The sequence below is a fragment of the Cetorhinus maximus genome, chromosome 20, assembly GCF_964194155.1.
Source record: "Cetorhinus maximus chromosome 20, sCetMax3.hap1.1, whole genome shotgun sequence".
Taxonomy (NCBI): Eukaryota; Metazoa; Chordata; class Chondrichthyes; order Lamniformes; family Cetorhinidae; genus Cetorhinus; species Cetorhinus maximus.
Window position 1 is genome coordinate 25,126,760 of NC_135898.1, and position 26,274 is coordinate 25,153,033.

The 26,274-nt window shown below is 47.5% G+C and overlaps 1 protein-coding gene across 2 annotated transcripts in view; it reads right to left on the minus strand.

The window, feature by feature from the left end:
- The window catches only part of mxd1 (MAX dimerization protein 1), a 40,258-nt gene extending 29,321 nt beyond the window's left edge, over window positions 1-10,937 (minus strand). For both annotated transcript variants that reach the window (XM_078565799.1, XM_078565798.1), the window contains exons 1-3: window positions 10,711-10,937; window positions 5,205-5,298; window positions 310-339 (exon numbers count right to left, since the gene is read on the minus strand). In XM_078565799.1, coding sequence (XP_078421925.1) covers window positions 310-339; window positions 5,205-5,298; window positions 10,711-10,777 — 191 coding nt within the window. In that variant the 5' untranslated portion in view covers window positions 10,778-10,937. The remainder of the gene's footprint in view (window positions 1-309; window positions 340-5,204; window positions 5,299-10,710) is intronic.
- Window positions 10,938-26,274: the final 15,337 nt, after the last annotated feature.

Consider the following 26,274-nt stretch of genomic DNA (forward strand, 5'->3'; position numbering starts at 1 on the left):
TATACAGGCAGTTTACAGTATAACTGCTAGAAAGGATGTTAAACAGGCAGTTTACAGTATACCTGCTAGAAAGTGTGTTATACAGGTAGTTTATAGTATAACCACTGGAAATGATTATATACAGGCAGTTTACAATATAACTGCTGGAAATGACACATAATTAAGCTCTTGAAGCAAACATTCATCGAGAACTAATCTCCAGTCGATGATCAGGAGGTCAGTGTGAAAGTGTATATTATAGAGTATTTAACTAACAATACAGTAACACATTAACATTCCGACTCATCCAATAGCCTTCAATCAGCCTACCTGTTTTTTTCCATTTCATTGTGTGTTGACCTGGGAAAAAGAATTAAGACAGGGATTATAATCCATTCAGCCTGTGATCGACTACACTTTAAAATAGGCTACTACAAAACAAACAGGTTTAAAGATGCTCTCTTTTCTTTTACCCTTGCATCACTATTAGAGCAAAGTACCATTTGTCCTGAATAAAATCCAAGAATTTGAAATTTTGCTTGTGAAAACTGATGTCTTCACATTAGAATTGGATTCACAAAACAAAACGCTAAACGATACTAATGACAAAATGTCTGCAAAACATTATACCACAAATCACAGGACCCACTTCAAGCTGAAATTTGCTGCTTTGAAGTCACAACCAGAAGCTATTTTGTGGTTCACAGGTTATAGTTAAGCTCTGCTATCTGGTTGCTCAATGTTTGAGTTTCAGCATTTAACACACTTCTTTTCATGTGTGAGGAATTTGCCTGTGATGCCAGGGAATGCTGCCTTCTCCATGGGAGTGAGAGGAAACTGGTTTAAAATCAACTTTAAATAGCAAAGGAATCAGTTGCATTTTAACACTCCTTCCCTTCCAGTTGCAAAGCAAACAGTTCCTTAAACATTTGGATGTTTTATATAGTCGCCCCATCAATTTGCTGGCAATAAACCTTTAATGTGCATTCACTATATGCCAGCAATCCATACCAGTGTAAAAACAATCATTTAAACTTATCCTACAGTGTGCAGAACCCAGCCACTAAATCTGAACTGCATCTGGAGTGGTGTACAGTTTTGGTCTCCTTACTTAAGGAAGGACATAATTGCATTAGAGGCAGTTCAGAGAAGATTCACTCAACTGATTCCTGGGATAAAGGGGTTATCTTACAAGGAAAGGTTATGAGCAGGTTGGGCCTATACCCACTGGAGTTTAGAAGAATGAACATATGAACAAGGAGCAGGAGTAGGCCATTCAGCCCCTCGAACCTGCTCCACCATTTAATAAGATCATGGCTGATCTGATAGTAACCTGAAATCTGCATTGCACCTATCCCCGATAACCTATCACCCCCTTGCTTACCAGGAATCTATCCACCTCTGCCTTAAAAATATTCAAAGACTCTGCTTCCACCACAAGAGATGATCTTATTGAAATATAAAATTCCTGAGGGGACTTGACTGGGGTTTCCTCTTGTTGGAGAGTCTAGAACTAGGAGACACAGTTTAAAAATTAGGGGTCTCCCACTTAAGACCGAGAATTTTTTTCTCTAAGGGTCGTTAGCCTGTGGAACTCTCCTCCCTAGAGAGCAGTGGAGGCTGGGTCACTGAATATATCCAAGGCTGAGCTGGATAGATATTTGATCCATAATGGAGTCAGAGGTTACAGGGAGCAGGCAGGAAAGTGGAGTTGAGGCCACAATCAGATCAGGCACGATTGTATTGAATGGCTGAGCAGGGCCACGGGGCCGAATGACCTACTCCTGCTGCTATTTATTGTATTCGCGTGTTGAACCATTTGCTTGGTTGATGAGTTGCCAAGGCCATCAAAATAAACCAACCCTCCTGCCAGATGAGGAACTTTAAAAAAAAAGTCAGTATATCCCCTCACAATCAGCTAAACAGGGTCGTAGGAAATAGGAGCAGCAGGCGGACAATCAGCCAACCTGCTCCGCCATTGATCTACTACCTCAACGCCATTTTCCTGCACTATCCCTATATCCCTTAATATCTTTTAACATCTAGAAATCTATCGATTTCTGTCTTGAACATGCTCAATGACTGAGCCTCCACAGCCCTCTGGGGTAGAGAATTCCAAAGGTTCACCACCCTCTGAGTGAAGAAATTCCTCCCCATCTTAGTCCTAAATGCCCGACCTCTTATTCTGAGACTGTGTTCCCTGGTTCTAGACTCCACCCCCTCCCCCCATTCAGCCAAGAAAAACATTCTTCCCACACCCACCCTGTTGAGCCCTAAGAATTCGGTACACTTCAACGAGGTCACCTCTCATTCTTCAAAACTCTAGAGAATGCAGGCCCAATCTCCTCAATCTTTCCTGATAGGACAATCTTGCCATCCCAGGAAACAGTCTGCTAAACCCTTGTTGCACTCCCTCTATTGCAAGCATATCCTTCCTCATGTAAGGGGACCAAAACTGTACACAATATTCGAGGTGTAGTCTCACAAAGGCAGTATACAATTGCAGCAAGACTTCCTTACTCCTGCACTCAAATCCTCTTACAATAAATGCCAACATACCATTAGCCTTCCAAATTGCTCGCTGCGCCTGCATGTTAGCTTTCAGTGACTCATCAACAAGAACACCCAGATCCCTTTGGACATCAACATTTCCCAATCTCTCGGCATTTAAGAAATACTCTACATTTCTGGTTTTCCTACCAAAGTGGATAACTTCACATTTTTCCACATTGTATTCCATTCGCCAAGTCCCTGCCCACTCACTTCACCAGTCTAAATCCCCCTGAAGCCACTTTGCATGCTCTTCACAACTCGCAGGCCCATCCAGTTTTGCAAATTCTACAGCCTCAGCATTAAGGCAAACAGTTTTATTGAGACAAAGCAAATGTGGGTGCATGCATGCACAAAAGTGGCGGCAAGACACAAATAGGGGCAGAGAGCATTAAAAGATGCGGAGGATCAGACAACAGGCCAACTCAAATGGTCGGCAACAAGTGCGGTCAAACTAAAACCAAAGATGGAACGAGTGGGTTGGGACTTGCAGCTGCTGAGGCAATTATTACTTGTCTCAAAAAGGTGGTGATTTTCACTTGTGTAGGTGCCACCAGACAGTTCCAAAATTAAAATACACTTGAAGATACACATGTCTCCAGTTGGTTGCCATGGACTGTTCCCCACACACCTTCGCCCCTTCATGTGCTTCCCTCCTCCGAAGTTCCGAACGTCAGCCCTGCTTATGGATGAGTTTGTGTTTTCTCACAAGGAGGAAAACAAAGGTCTTCTCACAAGGAGGAAAACAAAGGTCTCTCCCATTGTGTCCCTCCCACCACAAGTGATGCTCCAGAATCAACAGCTGATCTTTCCTCAGAGAGGGAGTTGTGGAGAATCATATTTGCTCCCAGAGTCTGTTCACGGATTGAGTGAAAAACAGAGGAGGCAAATTGCATTTCAGTCTTAAAAAGAAAGCTTTGCTTTACCCCTTAACTCTTTCAGAGTCAAACAATTAAACTAAATTAACAAAATGAGGGATAAAGTAAACACAGCCCCTAAGTTAGGTTAGCTGTAAAACCAAAGACAAAGTTTAAAGAAAACTTACAAACATCAAATCAAAATGTGATTAAGAGGGTCGATAAAGCACCCCAGCCCCCGCAGTGCCCACCGGGCATAGAAGGCCTCGACGATGCCTGCAGACACCGTGTGCTCCCTCTCCAGGGACACCCAGCCGCGAATGTAGCCGCAGAAGAGGGGCAAACAGTCGGGTGGGCCAACCCCCTCGATCACCCGCTGCCTGGACCTGTTAGTGGCTAACTTGGCCAGGCCCAGGAGCAGGTTCACGAGGAGGTCCTCCTCCTTCCCGGCCCCCCTCCGCACCAGGTGCCCGTAGATCAGAAGCGTGGGACTGAAGTGCATTAAGTGCTTTACCCCTTAAACATAAAGTCGAAATGAATCTGAGCTCTGAACATACACCCAAAAATAACAAATCCTACCATTCAACTCATGACTCATCCTTCAATCTACAATCGAAGTTTGGCAAGAGTAAGCTGGGTTGCTGACAGCTTGGGTTGCTGTCATGCCCAGTACTTGTTTTTTTAAATCAGGCAACCGGAAGTGAAAGAGCCTTTAAATGCCAAACCAGTCAGATTACTAGTATGGTGTTTCGTGCAATAAAAATGAAGTTGTGAACATGTAAATAGTGGCAGACTAAATCCATTCATATTCAAAATTGGTCCTTTCAAAGACAGGAGTGAATGTTAATTCAGCTTTTTTCTCTTTTTAAGATTGGCAGGTTCCCAAAGATCAAAGAGCAAGGAAAGTAAAAAGTCAGTTTTATCTTGGAAAGGGCTCAGGGCCTCAGACTCGATATCATATTGAATCTAAACTGCAATAAGCACGCCGACAACATCTGAAGAGAAAGTGAATGAATGGAGTTCAATTTAAATGTTAAAAAACGCAAGAGCTGCATAAAGATCAAACAAAGTAACGAAGATGTAATTTTTAAACATACCAGTTTCCTAAAATCTACCATTTTGCTCAAGTCCTCATCCATATACATATTCTTTACATTTATCTTGCTTTTAAACACACTGATGCTGATATCAGTCTGAAGGGCGATTCCTCACCCCAATGCCCAGTCCAGGATCACCCTCTGGCCCAGCACTGGGGAGAAGGAAAATAAACTATGAATTTAATCCCTAAACAGTGGCAGGGCCAAACTGGGTCCAACTCAAGCATCTTGCTATACAGCAAGCTCAACATAAGCGTTAACCCCTGAGTGACAGCCTTGTTATTATATCAGCCTGATTCTGCAGGACAGTGAGACAATTTAATCCTCACAACAGTGCGAGAGGATGATGTGAATCCCACGATACTGGCGGGAGGGGAAAATGAATTACATTTCTTTTAAAAATCGCGATGAAATTGTGGATCCTTGAGGAGTTTCTGAGGTCAGGTTATCATGGGATGTTGGGGACAAGTGGGTGGGGGAGAGACACAGAGGCGAGATATTATGGAGTTTGAGGGAATGGGGGTAATCTGGTACCCTAGGAGGGTAAGGCTAGGGGCAGGTGGGTTGCTGAAGAGAGTCTCGGGGTGGGTTAGTCTGGGATTCAGGAGGGAGGAGGGTTTTGTCATTGGTCCTGGGGAGAGGGGAGTTGGGGGGAGACAAAGCGATGGGTGGGGAAGAGAGAGGATGGACATTACCCCAGTGCACACCCCACCACGTTTACCTGCTCCCCGCTCTCTTCTTGCTTTTCTTTTTCCTTTTGCTACCGGTCTCCTCGCTCCGGTGTGGGGGCAGGGATGCATAACCATGCTCAGCCTCTGGGGGTCGGGGAGATAAAGACAGACAGAGAGACTGTCAGTGTGAGTGAACACAGAGACCTCATCAACCCATGCCGCTCAAGATTATTTACCACCTCCCCACTGCAGGGATTACAAAGCCATGCATCCCTGGAATTGTTTACTCCACACACAAGCTGCTCCGGATTGCTGAGCCCCTTCCCACACCTTCTCCCCCGGGCTGTTAGCTGCTCACCTCTCCCTGGGATCATTTAGCCCGCCCCCAGCACTATTCACCTTCCCACTCCACCCCAGCCGGGGTTCTTTAGCCTCACCAGGTGATTTACTCCCAGCTTTGTTTACCCCCCTGGAGTTTATTTACCCCTCTCCCACAAATCCCCACCACCCCAGTTTGTTTACACCCCACTACCAGGGCATATTTAGCCCCTGCCTCTCTTTAGCTTCCCCCCCACCCCAGGTTACTCTCTCTGTCTCTCTCTCCCCACCCCAGGTTACATTTACGTCTCTCTCTGCCCAGTTTATATTTATTTATCTCTCTCTCCCCCCAGGGTATATTTACCTCTCTCTCTACCCAGGTTAAATCTACCTCTCTCTCTCTGCCCAAGTTATATTTACCACCACCCTCTCTTCTCCCCCCACCCCCCAGGTCATATTTACCCCTCTCTCTCCCCATGGCGGATTATATTTACACCCCCTTCTCTCTTCCCGATGTTATATTTCTCTCTCTCTCCCCCAGGTTATATTTACCTCTCTCTCTCTACCCAGGTTATATTTACCCCTCTCTCTCTACCCAGGTTATACTTACCCCTCTCTCTCTACACCCAGGTTATATTTACCCCTCTCTCTTTCTACCCAGGTTATATTTACCCCTCTCTCTCTCTCTACCCAGATTATCTATCTCTCTCTCGCTCTCCTCCCCTCCACAAGGTTATATTTATCTCTCTCTCTCTCTCTCTTCCCCCCGGTTATATTTACTCCCCCGCTCTCTCTCTCTCCCCATGTTATATTTACCTCTCTCTCTCTACCCAGGTTATATTTACCCCTCTCTCTCTACACCCAGGTTATATTTACCCCTCTCTCTTTCTACCCAGGTTATATTTACCCCTCTCTCTCTCTCTCTCTCTACCCAGATTATCTATCTCTCTCTCGCTCTCCTCCCCTCCACAAGGTTATATTTATCTCTCTCTCTCTCTCTTCCCCCCTGGTTATATTTACTCCCCCGCTCTCTCTCTCCCCATGTTATATTTACCTCTCTCTCTCTACCCAGGTTATATTTACCCCTCTCTCTCTACCCAGGTTATACTTACCCCTCTCTCTCTACACCCAGGTTATATTTACCCCTTTCTCTCTCTACCCAGGTTATATTTACCCCCCTCTCTCTCTCTCTCTACCCAGATTATCTATTTCTCTCTCGCTCTCCTCCCCTCCACAAGGTTATATTTATCTCTCTCTCTCTCTCTCTCTACCCAGGTTATATTTACCTCTCTCTCTCTCTCTACCCAGGTTATACTTACCTCTCTCTACCCAGGTTATACTTACCTCTCTCTCTCTCTACCCAGGTTATATTTACCTCTCTCTCTCTCTCTACACCCAGGTTATATTTACCTCTCTCTCTCTCTAGGTTATATTTACTCCTCTCTCCCCAGGTTATATTTAACCCCCCCTCTCTCTCCCCAGGTTATATTTACCTTTCTCTCTCTCTCCCCAGGTTATATTTACCTCCCTCTCTACTCAGGTTTTATTTATCTCTTTCCCTCTACCCAGGTTAAATTTAAATTTATATTTATCTCTCTCTTTCCTCCTCCTCCTCCTCGCCACCCCCCCCCCCCCCCCCCCCCCCCCTCCCAACCCGGGTCATATTTATTCCTCTCTCTCTGGGTTATATTTACCTCTTTGCCTCTCACCCTGCCTCCCTCTCTCCGGGCATCTTTATCCCATCTCCCCGGATATATTTAGTACACCCCTCCCTGGGTATATCTAAGCCCCCCATTCCCGGGCATATTTACCCTCCCCATCCCCGGATGTATTTACCCCCTCTCAATCCCTGGGCGTATTTACTCCCCCTCAATCCCCAGGCGTATTTACCCCCCTCAATCCCCAGGCGCATTTACCCCCCACCAATCCTCCGTCGTATTTTCCTCCCCCCATCCCCAAGATTATTTACCTCACCCCATCCCCGGGATTATTTACCTCCCCACATCCCCGGGATTATTTACCTCCCCCCATCCCCGGGATTATTTAACCCCCATCCCTGGGCATATCGACCTCCCCTCCACCCCCTCCTCCCCAAGCATATGTAGATACCAGTCGTATTTAGGCCGCCCTCCCCCGGCGTATTTAGACACCCGCCCACACTGGGTATATCTAACCCCACCGCCCCTCCTCGGGCATATGTAGCCACTGTGTGACACTCCCCACCCCTCCGGGGCACATGTACTGCCCCCCTCCTCTCCCTTCCCGGGCACATTCACCCCCACCCCCTCCCCTCCCGGGCACATTCACCCCCACCCCCTCCCCTCCCGGGCACATTCACCCCCGCCCCCTCCCCTCCCGGGCACATTCACCCCCGCCCCCTCCCCTCCCGGGCACATTCACCCCCGCCCTCTCCCCTCCCGGGCACATTCACCCCCACCCCCTCCCCTCCCGGGCACATTCAGCACCCCCCTCCCCTCCCCGGCACATTTACCCCCTCCTTCCCTCCCGGGCACATTTACCCCCCCTTCCCTCCCCTCCCGGGCACATTTACCCCCACCCCCCTTCCCTCCCGGGCACATTTACCACCTCCCCCCACCCCCGGGCACATTTATGCCCCCCCTCCCGGGAACATTTACCACCCCCCCCCCCCTCCCCTCCCCTCCCGGGAACATTTACCCCCCACTCCCCTCCCGGGCACATTTATGCCCCCCTCCCCTCCCGGGCACATTTACCACCCCTCCCTCCTGGGCACATTTACCTCCCCTCCCTCCCGGGCACATTTACCCTCCCCCCTTCCCCCCTGGGCACATTTACCCTCCCCCCTTCCCCCCTGGGCACATTTACCCTCCCCCCTTCCCCCCTGGGCACATTTACCCTCCCCCCTTCCCCCCTGGGCACATTTACCCTTCCCCCTTCCCCCCTGGGCACATTTACCCTTCCCCCTTCCCCCCTGGGCACATTTACCCCCCCCCCTTCCCCCCTGGGCACATTTACCCTACCCCCTTCCCCCCTGGGCACATTTACCCTCCCCCCTTCCCCCCTGGGCACATTTACCCTCCCCCCTTCCCCCCTGGGCACATTTACCCTCCCCCCTTCCCCCCTGGGCACATTTACCCTCCCCCCTTCCCCCCTGGGCACATTTACCCTCCCCCCTTCCCCCCTGGGCACATTTACCCTCCCCCCTTCCCCCCTGGGCACATTTACCCTCCCCCCTTCCCCCCTGGGCACATTTACCCTCCCCCTTCCCCCCTGGGCACATTTACCCTCCCCCCTTCCCCCCTGGGCACATTTACCCTCCCCCCTTCCCCCCTGGGCACATTTACCCTCCCCCCTTCCCCCCTGGGCACATTTACCCTCCCCCCTTCCCCCCTGGGCACATTTACCCTCCCCCCTTCCCCCCTGGGCACATTTACCCTTCCCCCCTGGGCACATTTACCCTCCCCCCTTCCCCCCTGGGCACATTTACCCTCCCCCCTTCACCCCTGGGCACATTTACCCTCCCCCCTTCCCCCCTGGGCACATTTACCCTCCCCCCTTCCCCCCTGGGCACATTTACCCTCCCCCCTTCCCCCCGGGCACATTTACCACCTCCCCCCTTGCCCCCTGGGCACATTTACCCTCCCCCCTTCCCCCCTGGGCACATTTACCCTCCCCCCTTCCCCCCTGGGCACATTTACCCTCCCCCCTTCCCCCCTGGGCACATTTACCCTCCCCCCTTCCCCCCTGGGCACATTTACCCTCCCCCCTTCCCCCCCCTGGGCACATTTACCCTCCCCCCTTCCCCCCTGGGCACATTTACCCGCCCCCGTCCCTCCCGGGCACATTTACCCCCTCTGCCCGGGCACATTCACCCCCTCTGCCCGGGCACATTCACCCCCTCTTCCCGGGTATATTATCCCCCCTCTGCCCGGGTATATTATCCCCTCTCTGCCCGGGTATATTATCTCCTCTCTGCCCGGGTATATTATCCCCTCTCTGCCCGGGTATATTATCCCCTCTCTGCCCGGGTATATTATCCCCTCTCTGCCCGGGTATATTATCCCCTCTCTGCCCGGGTATATTATCCCCTCTCTGCCCGGGTATATTTACCCCCTCTGCCCGGGTATATTTACCCCCTCTGCCCGGGTATATTTACCCCCTCTGCCCGGGTATATTTACCCCCTCTGCCCGGGTATATTTACCCCCTCTGCCCGGGTATATTTACCCCCTCTCCCTGGGTATATTTACCCCCTCTGCCCTGGTATATTTACCCCCTCACCCGGGTATATTTACCCCCTCTGCCCGGGTATATTTACCCCCTCTGCCCGGGTATATTTACCCCCTCTGCCCGGGTATATTTACCCCCTCTGCCCGGGTATATTTACCCCCTCTGCCCGGGTATATTTACCCCCTCTGCCCGGGTATATTTACCCCCTCTGCCCGGGTATATTTACCCCTTCTGCCCGGGTATATTTACCCCCTCTGCCCGGGTATATTTACTCTCTCTCCCCGGGTATATTTCCCCCCTCTCCCCGGGTATATTTACCCCCTCTGCCCGGGTATATTTACCCTCTCTCCCCGGGTATATTTACCCCCTCTGCCCGGGTATATTTACCCCCTCTCTCCGGGTATATTTACCCTCTCTCCCCGGGTATATTTACCCTCTCTCCCCGGGTATATTTACCCCCTCTGCCCGGGTATATTTACCCCCTCTCCCCGGGTATATTTACCCCCTCTGCCCGGGTATATTTACCCCCTCTGCCCGGGTATATTTACTCTCTCTCCCCGGGTATATTTACCCTCTCTCCCCGGGTATATTTACCCTCTCTGCCCGGGTATATTTACCCTCTCTGCCCGGGTATATTTACCCCCTCTCCCCGGGTATATTTACCCTCTCTGCCCGGGTATATTTACCCTCTCTGCCCGGGTATATTTATCCTCTCTCCCCGGGTATATTTACCCCCTCTCCCCGGGTATATTTACCCTCTCTGCCCGGGTATATTTACCCTCTCTGCCCGGGTATATTTACCCCCTCTCCCCGGGTATATTTACCCTCTCTGCCCGGGTATATTTACCCTCTCTGCCCGGGTATATTTACCCTCTCTGCCCGGGTATATTTATCCTCTCTCCCCGGGTATATTTACCCCCTCTCCCCGGGTATATTTACCCCCTCTGCCCGGGTATATTTACCCCCTCTGCCCGGGTATATTTACCCCCTCTGCCCGGGTATATTTACCCCCTCTGCCCGGGTATATTTACCTCTCTCTCTTCGCTCCAGATACTGTGCGGCCTGGATGAGGAGCTCGATGTGTTGAGCCCCGGGCATGGTGCAGGTACCGAAACCGGGGGGCAGACTGTGTTTCTGAAGCCCGGACAGAGAGGGGACAATAATTCCCTGGGCTACTCTCTGGCTGCTGTCCCCGGAGCTGGTCTCTCTTTCTCTCTCACCCCGATCACAAACACAAACCGCCGTCGCTGCCACTCGGCCTGACCTGCCCCCTGACCCGCCCCCACGGCAGCCCATTGGCCGCGCCGCCTGCCTGCCCGCCTCTTCTCCATCCCTATTGGTCTCTTCCGCTGCCTATCACTCGTCCCATCACCTGACCCGCCTGACTGTTTAAAAACAGGGCGCTCGTCCCGCCTCCGCTCCCCATTGGCTTATTCGGATAGCGCCCCGCCCCCTCACCGTCGCCTCCCTGCCGCTCGTTGGTCAAGCCGGCTGTCCGTCCGCCCCGCGCGTCCATGCTTGGCAGCACGGACAACTGCCTGACGTCACGAAGGGGGTTTATGATTGGCCAGTCGCAGTGAAGTAATGCAAGCTCTCGGCCAATCAGCAGCCAACCGTTTCCCGAGTCTCCAAAGGACGATGGTGACGCATGCGCAGGGAGCAGGGGAACTCCTGTCAATGCACAGAAGAGGCCATTCAGCTCATTACCCCCTCTGCTGGCTCCATCCAATTCGTCCCAATCCTCTTGCTCTTACCCCATAACCCTGCAAAAAGTCCTCTTCAAGTACTTATCCAATCCCCTTTGAAAGTTGTTATTGAATCTAGTTCCATCACCCTTTCATAGAAAATGTAACTCACAGGAACGGGAAGAGGCCATTCAGTCCTTCAAGCCTATTCCACCATTCAGCCAGATCATGGTTGACCTGCGATCTAATTCCATACACCCAACTTTTCCCCATAACTCTTAATGCCTGAGGAAAATGAAAATCGCTCTCTAGCATCAATTGCTGTTTGTGGGCGATAATTCCAAACTCCCACCACCCTTTGTGTTTTTTCAAAATTCATTCAGGGGATGTGGGCTTTATTGCCCATCTCAAATTGCCCTCGTTTACGTGGTGGTGAGCTGTTTCCTTGAACCGCTGCAGACCATGTGGTGTAGGTACACCCACTGCACTGTTAGGGAGGGAGTTCCAGAATTTTGACCCAGCAACAGTGAAGGAACAGTGATATATTTCCACGTCAGGATGGTGAGTGACTTGGAGGCGACCTTCCAGATAGTAGTGTTCCCATCTATCTGCTGCTATTGTCCTTCTAGATGGTAGTGGTCGTGAGTTTGGAAGATGCTGTCGAAGGAGCCTTGGTGAATACCTAAAGTGCATCCTGTAGATGGTATACACTGCTGTCACTGTGCGTTGATGGTGGAGGGAGTGAATGTTTGTGGATGAGGTGCCAATCAAGTGGGCTGCTCTGTCCTGGATGGTGTCAAGCTTCTTGAATTGAGCTGCACTCATCCAGGCAAGTGGGGAGTATCCCATCACACTCCTGACTTGTGCCTTGCAGATGGTGGACAGGCTTTGGGGAGTCAGGAGATGAGTTACTCGTTACAGAATTCCTAGCCTCTGACCCACTCTTGTAGCCCACAATATTTATATGGCTAGTCCAGTTCAGTTTCTGGTCAACATCCCCAGGATGTTGATAGTGAGGCATCCAGCGATGGTAATGCCATTGAACGTCAAGGGGCGATGGTTAGATTCTCTCTTGTTGGAGATGGTCATTGCCTGGCACTTGTGTGGTGCGAATGTTACTTTCCACTTGGCAGCCCAACCCTGGATATTGTCCAGGTCTTGCTGCGTTTGAACATGGATTGCTTCACTGTGTTGAAGTGTTTCCGAATTTCACTCCTCAAAGCTCTAATTTTCAGACTATGCCCCCTAGCCCTAGACTCCCCAAGTCGTGGAAATAGTTTCTCCCTATCTACCCCATCTCTTCTAAATAGCTTGAATTTTGATCAAATCAGCCCTTAACCTGCTGAATTCCAGGGAATACAGCTCTAATTCCTGTAGTCTCGCTCTGTAATTTAATACTTGGGGTCAGGTATCATTCCGGGAAACATACACTGCATTCCCTCCATATCCTTCCGAAGATATAACACCTAGAACTGCTCACAGTTCTAGTTCTGCTCACAGGAATTTTCAGATTGGCACTTTTCTGGTTTAGGAGTGAGTTGTGTGCGAATTTCTAGAATACAACCCACACGCGAGCCAGGATTTTCCGGTCGTCAGATGGGTTCGGCGGGGGCGAGTGGGAGCGGCATGAAACAGGCTGCCGCCCGCGATTGGGCCCCGACCGCGATTTCACACTGGCTGGCCAGAATTGCGTGCTGCAATGCTGAGCGTTGCCAGGAGGAGGGCTAGCGCGGAAGTTCGCGTATGCACCCGGGTGCGCGCAGTAAAAGCACCCTGAGCCACAGAGCTGCCTCAGGGAGCTGAAGATTTTAAAGTAAAAAATAAAGAACTGAAAAATGTTGTGAACATGTCCCCTCATGTGACTCTGTCATGTGAGCTGGGACATGTTAGAAATTAGTTTGTAAAATTTTTAAATCACTGTTCGAAACCTCATCCTGCCCGCAAAAGATCCAAAAGCCACCTGGCCAACTCGCCTGCCTGCCAACCAACCGAAATACCGCGCAAGGGCGTCGTCGCTCGCCCGATGTCATCCCGCGTCATTGTATGCTCGTTTGGGTCAGGCAGCATCCACCCGATGAGCAAAACATACTGCCCATGGAATTATAGCATGGCTGTAGCACAGAAGGAGGTTATTCAGTACATCGAGTCTGCACTGGCTCTCTGCAAGATCAATTTAGCGAGTCCAACGAGAAAGGAGGCACTGTGGATCTAGGCTGAATAAATTGGAGTCAAAGGTTAGCAGGAAAAATGGTGGCTGAACAATGGGCTATCTTCAAAGAAGAGATGGTTTGGGCCCGGTCAAGGTATATTCCCTCAAAAGGGAAAGGTAGGGCAAACAAATCCAGAGCTCCCTGGATGACAATGGAGGTAGAAATTAAAATAAAGAAGAAAAGGTGTGCTTATGTCAGGTGTCAGGTAAAAAATACAATTGAGAACCAAGCAGAAAACAGAAGCTTCAGAAGGTAGGTGAAGAAGCAAATAAGAGAAGCAAAGGGAGAGTATGAAAAGAGACTGGCAGCTAACATAAAAGGGAATCCCAAAGTCTTCTATGGGCATATAATAATAAAAGGGTAGTAAAAGGAGGAGTAAGGCCGAGTAGGGACTAAAAAGGGGATTCACACATGGAGACAGGGGGCACAGCTGAGGTATTAAATTAATACCTTGATCTGTCTTTACGAAGTAAGAAAATGCTACCCAAGCCACGGTGAAGGAGGAGGAAATTCAGTCACTGGAAGTGTTTAAAATTGATAAGGAGGTGGCATTGGATAGACTATTAAAAGTTAACAAGGCACCAGGACTGGATGAGATGCATCCAAGGATACAGAAGAAAGTGGGAGTGGAAATTGCAAAGGCACTGGCTGGAAATTTCAGTCTTCCTTAGGCTCAGAGATGGTGCCAGAGGACTGGACAATTGCAAACATTACACCTTCAAAAAAGGGTGTAAGGATAAGCACAGCAACTACAGACCAGTCAGTTTATTTTTGGTGGTGTGGAAACATCCAGAAACAATAATTCAAGATAGAATTAATAGTCACATGGACAAATGCGAGTTAATTAAGGAGAACCAGCATGGATTTCTTAAGAGAAAATCGTGTTTAACTAACTTGCTGGAGTTTTTCCCAAGGTGTATCAGAGAAGGTTGATGAAGGCAATGCTGTTGATGTGATGTACATGGACTTCCAAAAGGCATTTGAGACAGTGTCGCATAGCAGACGTGTGAGCAAAGTTATAGCTCATGGAATAAAAGGGACAGTAGCAACATGGATACAGAATTTGCTGAGTAACAGGAAACAGAGAGTAGTGGTTAATGGATGTTCTTTGGGCTGGAATTATTCTTCTAAATATTTTCTGCATCTTCACTAAAGCCTTCACATCCTTCCTAAAGTGTGGTGCTCAGAACTGGACACAATACTCTAGTTGAGGACGAACCAGTGTTTTGTAATTTCCTTGCTCTTGCACTCTATGCATCTGTTTATAAAGCCCGCATTGGAATTGTACTGTCTATTTTAAATTGCCTCTCCTCATTCTTCCTACCAAAATATACATACAAACATACGAATTAGGAGCAGGAGTAGGCCACTTGGCCCTTCGAGCCTGCTCCCCCATTCAATAAGATCATGGCTGATCTGATTTTAACCTCAACTCCACATTCTTGCCTACCTCCGATAACCTCTCACCCCCTTGCTTATCAAGACTCTATCTATCTCTGCCTTAAAAACATTCAAAGGCTCTGCTTCCACCACCTTTTGAGGAGGAGAGTACCAAAGACTCATGTTCCTCTGAGAGAAAACATTTTTCCTCATCTCTGAACTAAGTGGGTGACTCTTAATTTTAAACAGTGACCTCTAGTTCTAGATTCACCCACAAGAGTAAACGTCCTTTCCACATCCACCTTGCCAAGTCCCCTCAGGATCTTATATGTTTCAATCAAGTCGCCTCTTACTCTCCTAAACTCCAGCGGATACAAGGCTAGCCTGTCCAACCTTTCCTCATAAGACAACCCTCCCATTCCAGTTATTAGTCTTGTAAAGCTAGAAAAATATGCCACTTAGCATTCCTCTGCACTTAAATTTCATCTGCTCATGCCCTCTTGAGGTCTATCACAGGGGGAGATGGTGACGTAGTGGTATTGCCACTGGCAACCCAGGGTAATGCTCCGGGGACCTGGGTTCAAATCCCACCATGGCAGAAATTTGAATTCAATAAAAATCTGGAATTAAAGGTCTAATTATTGATTATTATAAAAACCCACCTGGTTTACTAATGTCCTTTAGGGGAAGGGAAATCTGCATCCTTATCTGGTCTGGGCCTACATGTAACTCTAGACCCACAACAATGTGGTTGGCTCTTAAAAGCTGTCTGAAATGGCCTAGCAAGCCACTCAATTCTCAAGGGCAATTAGGGATGGGCAATAAATGCCAGCAATGCCCCCATCCCATGAATAAATTTAGAAAAACATATCCTATTCAGTCCACACTTCCAAGTCATGTGCTATCTGCAGATTTTTAATGGTGCCCTTTTTTATGACCCAAGTCATTAATATGTATCAAAAAAAAGCAGTCCCAGTCCCAGATGGCCACATAGTCTTCCCCAAGTGATGGTCTTAGTGCTTTCTCAATATAAAAGCTTTCTCAATATACTAAACTTCACAACTGGTTCAGCCTCAGAGGGAGTATTGTGGGCTATTACAAGCCCCCGCACTTAAGGAAATACGTCAAGGCCTTAGAAAGGGTACAGAGGAGGTTTACCAGGATGTCCCCCAGGGATGAGGAACTTCAGTTACAAGGAGAGATCGGAAAAGTTAGAACGGTTCTCCTTGGAACAGAGAAGGTTAAGGGCTTCTGATAGAGAAAAACTATTCCCTATGGCGAGCGGGTCAATAGAGGTCAGGATTCAAATTCATCATCAAACACATACAGAGAGGAGATGATAGTTTTTTCACTCAAGAAAGTTGTCGGCATCTGGAACTCTCTACCTGAAAAAGGTGGTGAAAGCTGATTTGATGAATAATTTTGAAGGGGGGTTGAGCAGGTATACGAGGATGAGGACGGACGCCCACGAGTCTTTCCAAGAGCTAGCACAGGCACGGGTGGGGGGGGGGGGGGGGGGGGGGCGGATAATAGCATCCTGCTGCGTCATAACATGCTATGATTCACAGTGCTACTGATCAGAAGGATGCCTCAAAATTGGTTTTCCCTACCTCCTCTCATTCACGTTAAAGCAGCATTTCCATTCCTAAGAGCGGGGTTAAGACTTCAAAATGGCAGCAGGCTCCCCAGCCATGAGCATGCATTCCCAATAGCTTTTGATAATAAGCTGTCGGCTAGTTTGAAGTCAGGTCCCCTCCTGAGTTACAATGGAATTATCACAGAATATGCAAGGACAGGCTCTGTAATGAACTTGTTCTCACACTGAACAATTTCTCCTTTAACTCCTCTCACTTCCTCCAAATAAAAGGTGTGGCTATGGGTACCCGCATGGGCCCCAGCTATGCCTGTCTCTTTATGGGGTATGTGGAACATTCCTTGTTCCAGTCCTACTCCGGCCCCCTCCCACAACTCTTTCTCCGGTACATCGATGATTACTTCGGTGCTGCTTCATGCTCCCGTCGGGACCTGGAAAAATTTATTAATTTTGCTTCCAATCTCCACCCCTCCATCATCTTCACATGGTCCATCTCTGACACTTCTCTTCCCTTCCTTGACCTCTCTGTCTCAATTTCTGATGATAGACTGTCCACCAATATCCATTACAAGCCTACCGACTCCCACAGCTACCTCGACTACAGCTCCTCACACCCCGCTTCTTGTAAAGACTCCATCCCATTCTCTCAGTTCCTTCGCCTCCGTCGCATCTGTTCTGATGACGCTACCTTCAAAAACAGCTCCTCTGACATGTCCTCCTTCTTCCTTAACCGAGGTTTTCCATCCACGGTCGTTGACAGGGCCCTCAACCGTGTCCGGCCCATATCCCGCGCATCCTCCCTCACGCCTTCTCCTCTTTCCCAGAAACATGATAGGGTCCCCCTTGTCCTCACTTATCACCCCACCAGCCTCCGCATTCAAAGGATCATCCTCCGCCATTTCCGCCAACTCCAGCATGATGCCACCACCAAACACATCTTCCCTTCACCCCCCCTGACGGCATTCCGTAGGGATCGTTCCCTCCGGGACACCCTGGTCCACTCCTCCATCACCCCCTACTCCTCAACCCCCACTTATGGCACCTCCCCATGCCCACGCAGAAGATGCAACACCTGCCCCTTCACTTCCTCTCTCCTCACCGTCCAAGGGCCCAAACACCCCTTTCAAGTGAAGCAGCATTTCACTTGCATTTCCCCTAACTTAGTCTACTGCATTCGTTGCTCCCAATGCGGTCTCCTCTACATTGGAGAGACCAAACGCAAACTGGGCAACCGTTTTGCGGAACACCTGTGGTCTGTCCGCAAGAAAGACCCAAACCTCCCTGTCGCTTGCCATTTTAACACTCCACCCTGTTCTCTTGCCCACATGTCTGTCCTTGGCTTGCTGCATTGTTCCAGTGAAGCCCAACGCAAACTGGAGGAACAGCACCTCATCTTCCGACTAGGCACTTTACAGCCTTCTGGGCTGAATATTGAATTCAACAACTTTAGATCTTAAACTCCCCCTCCCCCCATCCCCACCCCGTTTCTTTCCCCCCCCCACCTTTTTTTTCAATAATTTATATAGATTCTTCTTTCCCCACCTATTTCCATTATTTTTAAATCTAAACTAAAACCTCGTTAGTCTTTCCACCCCACCCCCACTAGAGCTGTACTTTGAATATCCTGTCTTCCATTCTTAATTAGCACTTTTCTCAGACAAATGTCACCACCTTCGACACCTCTTTGACCCTTTTGTCTGTGACATCTTTTGATTATCTGCTCATCTCCACAATCACCACACCCTCAATGTGTCTCTCCACCCCCCCCCCACCCACCTTAAACCAATTTATATTTCTCCCTTCTTCTAACTATGCTTCAGTTCTGCCGAAGGGCCATGAAGGCTCGAAACGTTAACTGATTTCTTCTCCGCCGATGCTGCCAGACCTGCTGAGTTTTTCCAGGTAATTCTGTTTTTGCTCTGTAATCAAACTAGTTTAGCAGGAAGACCCAGATTCAAGATCTTCAGCCCAGCCACATCATTTATATTTAACAGAAAATAAATTTAGAGCTAGGCTCTCTCATTATTCTCCAGTACCGAGAACCCTTTGGATAAAAATCAGTTTTCCTGTTTGTACAATTCAGTAAATACAGCCACTGATAAATGGAAAACAAATTGTCATTTGGGAGTACAGAACCTGAGTATTGCTGAAAAAAGACATTTTGTCGAAGCTTTTCATTTTGCAGTCATCGGGACAACCGCAAGAGTACCTACGCCCAATTACACTGACAACCAGTTTAATATTGGCAGTTGGGCTCGCAATGTGGTGCATTTGCATGTATTGGAAACTCCATATATTCAAACTGTTCTTTTCAGCTAAACAAAATAAATGATAGCCATTTGTTGGTTCATTCCTCAGGGCAATGGCATGACCAATCAGAGTCAAGCTGCCTGATTTAAATTTTAAACAATGCTTGGCAGTTAACTGTCAGTCACCATTAACTGGTGCATTCTCCATCGCAACACCTCTACCAATCAGAGTCCACTTGCCAACCAATCAGCACTCTCTTCTCATACAGTATAAAGTTGTTGTTTCTCCTGACATTGGTATTCTTGCGAAGTGTCCTGATGAGTGCAAGACCAAAAACTTCAACAAAATGTCTTTTTTCAGCGATAATGAACAAGTTAAGAAAGACCTGCAGGCCCTCCCAAAGTGCTTCGACAGCCATCTAAGCGCTTTTGCAGTGCCACCACTGGTGTAATATAGCAAGCATGACAGCCAAATTCACACACAAGGACCCACAAACAGCAGTATGACAATGGTGAGGAAATCTGTTAATGGTGCAGGTTGAGGAATAAATATTGGCAAGGGCACCAGCGAGAACTCACCTGCTCTTTCTTCCAACCGGTCTTTTACAGCCACCTCAGAGGGCTTAGCGTCTCATCTGAAAAAGGTGCCTTCGATAGTGCAGCTCTTCCCTCAGTCCTGCTCTTGAGTGTCAGCCTAGATTTTGCACTCAAATATCTAGAGCGGGATTTCAACTCTCAACATTCTGAATTAGGGCTGAGAATACTACCAGGATTCAGGAATCCTGAGAATACTACCAGGAATACTACCAGCAGCTTAGAAAATTTCTGAAACGCATTCAGTTTTCTATCGCTTGCAATCCATATCATCAATACTGATCTCTTTCTCATCACAGTTAACATTCCAAATTCATGATTATTAACAACTTTCATTCGTATAGGCCCTATCACCTAGTAAAATGACCAAAGATGCTTCATAGCAGCATTGTGAAACAAAAATTGGGACAGAACGCACAATTAGGGTGGCATTTTCCAGCCCTGCTCGCTCCCGCCATCGTCCAGTCCTGTCAAAAGTCAATGGACTTTTGGCTGGGCCGTCGCATCCCCCTTGGCAGGGGTCCCAACATGATGGGGCCGGAAAATCCTGGCCTTAAGCTTAGTCAAAGAGGTTATAAGCAGCGACTTCAAGGAGGAAGGCGAGGGAGATAGAGAGGCGGAGATGTGTAGGGAGGCACTTCCAGAACTTTGGGCCTAGGCAGCTGAGGGCATGGCCACCAATGGCGGAGAGATTAAAATTCGGAATACTGAAGATGCCAGAATTAGAGGAGGGTGGATATCAGAGGATTGGATGGCTGGAGGAGACTACTGAGATGGGGAGAGGTGAGGCCATGGGTGGGGCTGTTGTGGGGGGGGGGTGCGGGGGCAGTGGGGGATTGGTGGTGGGATTTGAAAAGGATGAAAATTTTAAAATCAAGGTGTTGCCTAATGGGGACCCAGCAGCTGAATGGAGCTTGGTGTGAGTTAGGACGCAGGCAGCAGTTTTACAAGTGTTTACGGCTGTGGAAGGTGGAAGGCAGTCAGGGGAGCGTTGGAATAGTCAAGGCCTAGAGCTAACAAAGGCCTAGATGAGGGTTTCAGCACAGCCGAGCTGAAACAGAGGCAGATTTGGGGCGATGTTATGGAGTTAGAAATCAGCTGTTTTAGAGACGGAGTGATATGTGTCTGGGAAGCTCATTTCAAGAACAAAACCACAATTGCGGACAGTCTGGTACCACCTCAGACAGTTAATTGGCTATCTTGTAATCTTTTGGGAATTTTGTGCTTGCTATTTAATGGGCGTTTTGTGCCACTTTTTGGGACTATTAAGTGACATGACAACATATGGCCTAGTCTCGAGGCTCATTGCAGCCATTCCCCGATTTCTCCATTGGTCTGCCTTCATATTCCTTGGCTCTCCTTGCTCCATTTTCCATTCTCAAGGTCCTTTCACATAGATATGGATTTTAAATTTGACAATTCCACCAGAGGGTGGCATGAAGTAGTGTTGATGCACACTCCAGGTAAAGTAGACTGCACACAATCTGTGGCTGGAACAAGCATGATTGACTCAACAGCGTCTTGTCTCTTGCCTTTGTCCTGCTGTGCAATGACTCTTGCAAAACAAAATTAACACAAAGGAATTATGCATTACAAAAAGTGACTGCACAACACTCCTTATGTGAGTAGGATGCATACCAATAGGAAATAAAGCACTTGGGACAGTGCTGACCATTTATAAAGTGCCATGGGATTTTTTTTAATGTCTGGTTGGGGAAGCTGGTTGGTTTAACGTCTCATCCAAAACATGGTGCCTTAAACAGTGCAGCACTCCCTCAGTACAGCACTGGAATGCCAGGCCAGATGATGTGCTCAAGTCTCCGGAGTGAGTCTTAACCCGTCAGCCATTCGACATGAAGGCAAGTGTGCTAGCAACTCAGACATGGCTGACATGTTGGGAAGATTTAAAACAGCATGCATTCAGGATGTTTTGCCTTTATAATCAGGGGCAGAGTATGAAAGCAAGGAAGTTACGTTAATCTTTCGAAGTCACTTGTTAGCCTTCAGCTGGAGTATTGTGTCCAATCCCACGCATCACAATTTAAGGCGGATGACAAGTCCTGAGAGAGAGTGCAGGAGCGATTTTCCGGAGTTGTACCGTGGATCAGGGACTTCAGTTACATGAAGAGACACTGGGGCTTTCTTCTCAGAGCAGAGGTGGTCTGGTGGATATTTAATACAACACCAAACTGGGAGCCACCTGCACCCTTGGCGCACTCTCCTAAAGTAGCGATACCCGGGCAGTAGAAAAAGCTGAACTGTTTCCACCTTCAATGTCTCAGACACATCTTCGGCATCTCTTGGCAGGACAAGGTCACCAACTCAGAGGTCCTGCTAATTCCATCAGCATACACTCATTGCTAAGCCAACGACGTCTGCGTTGGCTTGCCCATGTTCATCGGATGACAGCCGTTTACCCACCGACTTTGTGTACGGTGAACTGGCCACTGAGTCACAACCTCCTGGAAATCCGTACCTCCGTCACAAGGACACCTGCAAGCGAGATATGAAGATGGCGGACATTGATACTGGCAAGTGGAAGGCAGTCGCTGGCAGCCTGGAGACTGAGTGTTTGGAAGGGCATCGGAAGAGCGAGCAGAAATGAAAAGCTCTGCTGGCCAAGGATGGAGCCAGAGGGATCAGAGGCCAGCAAATCGCGCACTTAATCAGCCCAATGTCCTTCTCTGCAGTAAATGCAGCAGAGGCTGCCGTGCCAGAGTGGGACTCCTGAACCACACCAGGCGTTGCTTAACATAGAGCTGTACACCACGGTGAAAACCACCATCTTACAAGACGGAAGGCTGCCACCTACATCAAATAGAAGAATTCAAAATCACAAAAGGTTTTGGGAGAGTCGATAAGAAGCTATTCCCTGTAGATGAAGAGTTGGTAAAGAGAGATAATTGACAAAAGATGAGGTGAAGAGAGTATTTTTTAAATGCAGTGAGTTGATCTGGCTAAAAGGATGGAGAAAGCAGCTTCAATAGTTCCATTTAAAAGGGTACTGTATAAACACTTGAAAAGGAAAAAAAATTGCAGCTTGGTTATGGAGAGAGGGAATAATTGGATAGCCCTTTCAAACTGCTAGCACAGGTATGATGGGCCAAATGGTCTCTTCCTGTGTTGCAGCGCTCTATAATTCAAAGAGAACTGAGCTAAGCCTCCTGTCTTTGAAACGGCTGGGGAGTGGGGGTTATTAGTTAATGCCACTGTACGATTTGCTGGCACACGTAACCAATCTGCAGTCATTAAAGCGTGTGATCCAGTTCCATTTTTACACACCGACAAGATATCTTTGCTGCTGAGGCATTGGATCAATGATTAGAACCTATTGCTCCTGACTAGCAGAGAAATGCACCGATATTAGTCTGAGCTGATGATTGCTGGCATGCGAGGTGCGCACATTAACCATGGTACGTGATTATTTTCTGGTTTCGATGTTTTGTCTTCCACTCCACCCCAGTCTGTTTTTCAACTGAGTACTATTAGCATCTTGTTTCCTCTGAGATAATATAAATGTCTCTCCTGCTATCCATATTCTCATAACTGCAATCAACACAGCCTTGAGATAATGGCATGCAAATCCTGAGGTTTATGAGTTTGACATTATGATGTTTACACATAGTAGGCCCTATCCACAGGGACCATCAACTTAATCCAGTCGCAAACTGAAAAATTACTTTGATTAAGTGTGACACAAACACATTGGATCAACATATAACAATATTTAATAGATCACTGTGGCACTTAGACAACGGCTCCTAGTAACATGCTCATCACAAATTTACAAAAGGAATCTGCTTTCTCAGTCCAGGGAACACATATTGAACTCCAAGATAACCTGGGACAGCTTGAAACACAAGATGTATTATTTTGTCTCCGGGATATTTGAAGATCTCTGAATAAATCCATTTGAGACCCCACATGAATTGAGGTATGTTTGAGACTCAGCCCAGTCATGACTCATTCCTGCAGAAATGCAATCGTTGCAGCAAGAAAACACATGCAATTTAAAGGCTAGAAGGAAAGTTGCCAAAATTCAAACCAGAATAAAAGTAGGGGGCAGAGAGAGCCAATATTTCAGAAGTCTCAGTGACCGATTAGATGATAAGGGTAAGACTTGTTTACTCCTGGTCTGACTGAATTGTTCTTGCACAGATATTGAAGTCTACTGCCAAAATAGGAGCTTAGGGTTCTTAAAACTGATTTGGCACATGGTTTGGCTAATCTCTTCCCTCAGTAGCCAAGAAACAGATAGACACGTGAAGCAGAATAGTCTTGGGAGTGTTCAGCAACAAGCTGAAGTATAACGGGACACTTAAGGCCTACTGAAAGGAGCGACAGAAAGATTTGTCAATGGTGGCTGAGAAAGAACAAGCAGGACCAGACAAGTTGACATAATTACAAATCATGCCCAGTGTGGGACAATTTTGGGAGTGTTTACTTCAGTCCAATTCAGGAAAATAATTTTCACACGGCCAAGGGAGTAACCTTAAAAAGTAGACTTGGAATCAAAGCTCTAATGATGGCAGGCTTAAGCTGAGCACCATTTATAGAATCATAGAACAGCACAGCACAGACCACAATCTTCCAACTGACTTGTCTCCAGTGATGGGAGACATTTCTTTCATCCAGTGCTCTCGCAGCTTAAACAGAAACAAGAAATTACGATTTTAAAGTAAAAGTTAAAATAGGTAAAGGAAAACTGCACACTACGAACCATATGCAAAATCTGTCTTCCTCAAAGTGGTGCAATATTTTAATTGAAGGTTTAAACCGCTCAGAAAAATGTCAAACTCGCATAATTTCAGGTAAAAGGTTACTCAAGGCTCAAAATAGATGGGAAATTCCTCACTCCCATTTTGTGTGTCACTCGGAATGGATACAGCATGCAAACAAATGTTATCATGCAAAGCGTAAGGAAATTGGCCAGGTTTCACAGAGCTTGCAGATATGTGCCACTTCTGAAGCTGTAATTAAATCCACAAATTCCAGACACGCTCCAAACGTTCTGTTTTTGGTGGTGATACCAAGGGCAGGCTGCCTTTTCTCCACACAGAGCTGGGCCAGCTAAACCTTTCCAACATTTTAACACTCTTCACAACAGCATATATATGACACCCAGGGGCTGGCAACTGGGTAAAACCCCTTGGGCTGTATGTTTGAGTTTAATGAATATTGTAAATATTAACTGTAATTGTAAATGGACTAACTTACAGGATTGGAAGAAACTGATTTAGTTTGCACTTCAATGCCGGATGTTCATGTAATGTACTTCTGTAAATTTTATGAAGTATATGTTTGGAAAAAAAAATAGAAGTTCAAGGTAGTGCCTCCTTTCAAGGGTTTAAGTTCCCACCATAGCTCAAATGACGCGTTGTGAACATGGGCTCCTGTCAATGCCAATGGCTGATGGGATGACATTTATTTTACATATCATTGCTTCAATAATAGTGCTCAACATCATCGGAGGTTAGGATGACAGGTTCGCAGCAACAGCAGTTATACATCCAGGGATTAGTTACTAACTTTAATGCTAATTAAATAATTAATTTTGTTGACAAAATGAACAATTCAAAATGATATTGAAGAAAATTATGGCACAAAGAGAGTGACAAACCCACATGATCAGGAAGAAAAACTGCTCCCATTAGCTGATGGCGCAAGGACTAGGGAACACAGATTTAAGGCGAGTGGAGGGATGTGAGAAAGAACTTTTTAAACACGGCTAGTGGGAATGAGCTGGAACTCTCTGCCTACGAGGACGGTGGAGGGGGAGATGATGGATGATTTCAAAATGGAATTGGATGGGCAATTGAGTCAAATAAACTTGGGGCAACGGGGATAGAGTGGTGGAATGGGACTGACTGGATTGCTCTACAGAGCTCCAGCATGGCCTCAAGGGGCCGAATGGTCTCCTTCTGTGCATAATGGCTTTATGCCTGTTTGCACCCCAGAGTTTTGAAGAAAATTGGAGAGAACATTCCAGATGCCTGAACTGTAACCAAAGTTTTCTCAACCCAGGAACCGTTTCTTTAGATTGGAAAATTTCATTTGTCACAAGTATATCACTACGGGGTAGACCATTTAGGATGGACAGACTGGATGCAGGGATGATGTCTCTTCTGGTTGGAGTGGGTCTGGAACAAGGGGTCACAGTCTCAGGATACGGGGTAGACCATTTAGGACTGAGACGAGGAGAAATTTCTTCACACAGGGTGGTGAACCTGTGGAATTCTCTACCATAGAAGGCTGTGGGGGCCAAGTCACTGAATATATTTAAGATGGAAATAGATAGATTTCTAGACTCTAAAGGCATCAAGGGGTATGGGGAGAGAGGGGAATATGGCATAGAGATAGAGGATCAGCCATAATCATATTGAATGGCGGAGCAGGCTCGAAGGGCCGAATGACCTACTCCTGTTCCTATTTTCTTTTTTTCTATGTAGAAAGATGAAATGGAAACCAGGGAATTATAGACCAGTTAGCCTAACACCTTTTGATTGGGAATTGCTGGAGGATAACTGAACACATCGAAAATATTCAGCTGAACAAGCCAACATGGATGTTTAAAGGGGAGGTCATGTTTCACAAACCTGCTGGATTTTTTTTAGAAGAGGTGACTAAGTGGACAGAGCAATGTCTATGGATGTTATTTATATGGACTTGCAGAATGCATTTGATAAAATCCCTCATAAGATATTGGTAACTAAAGTTGAAAATCATGGAATTGAACGCAAATTATTGACCTGGTTAGGCAATTTGCTGAGTGGCAGGAGACAGAGAGTAGGGATAATGGGCAAAGTGCTCCAATAAGCTGAATGTGACTAGTGGTGTCCTGCAAAGATTTCTGGTTAGGCTTCAAATACTCATGGTATTTATT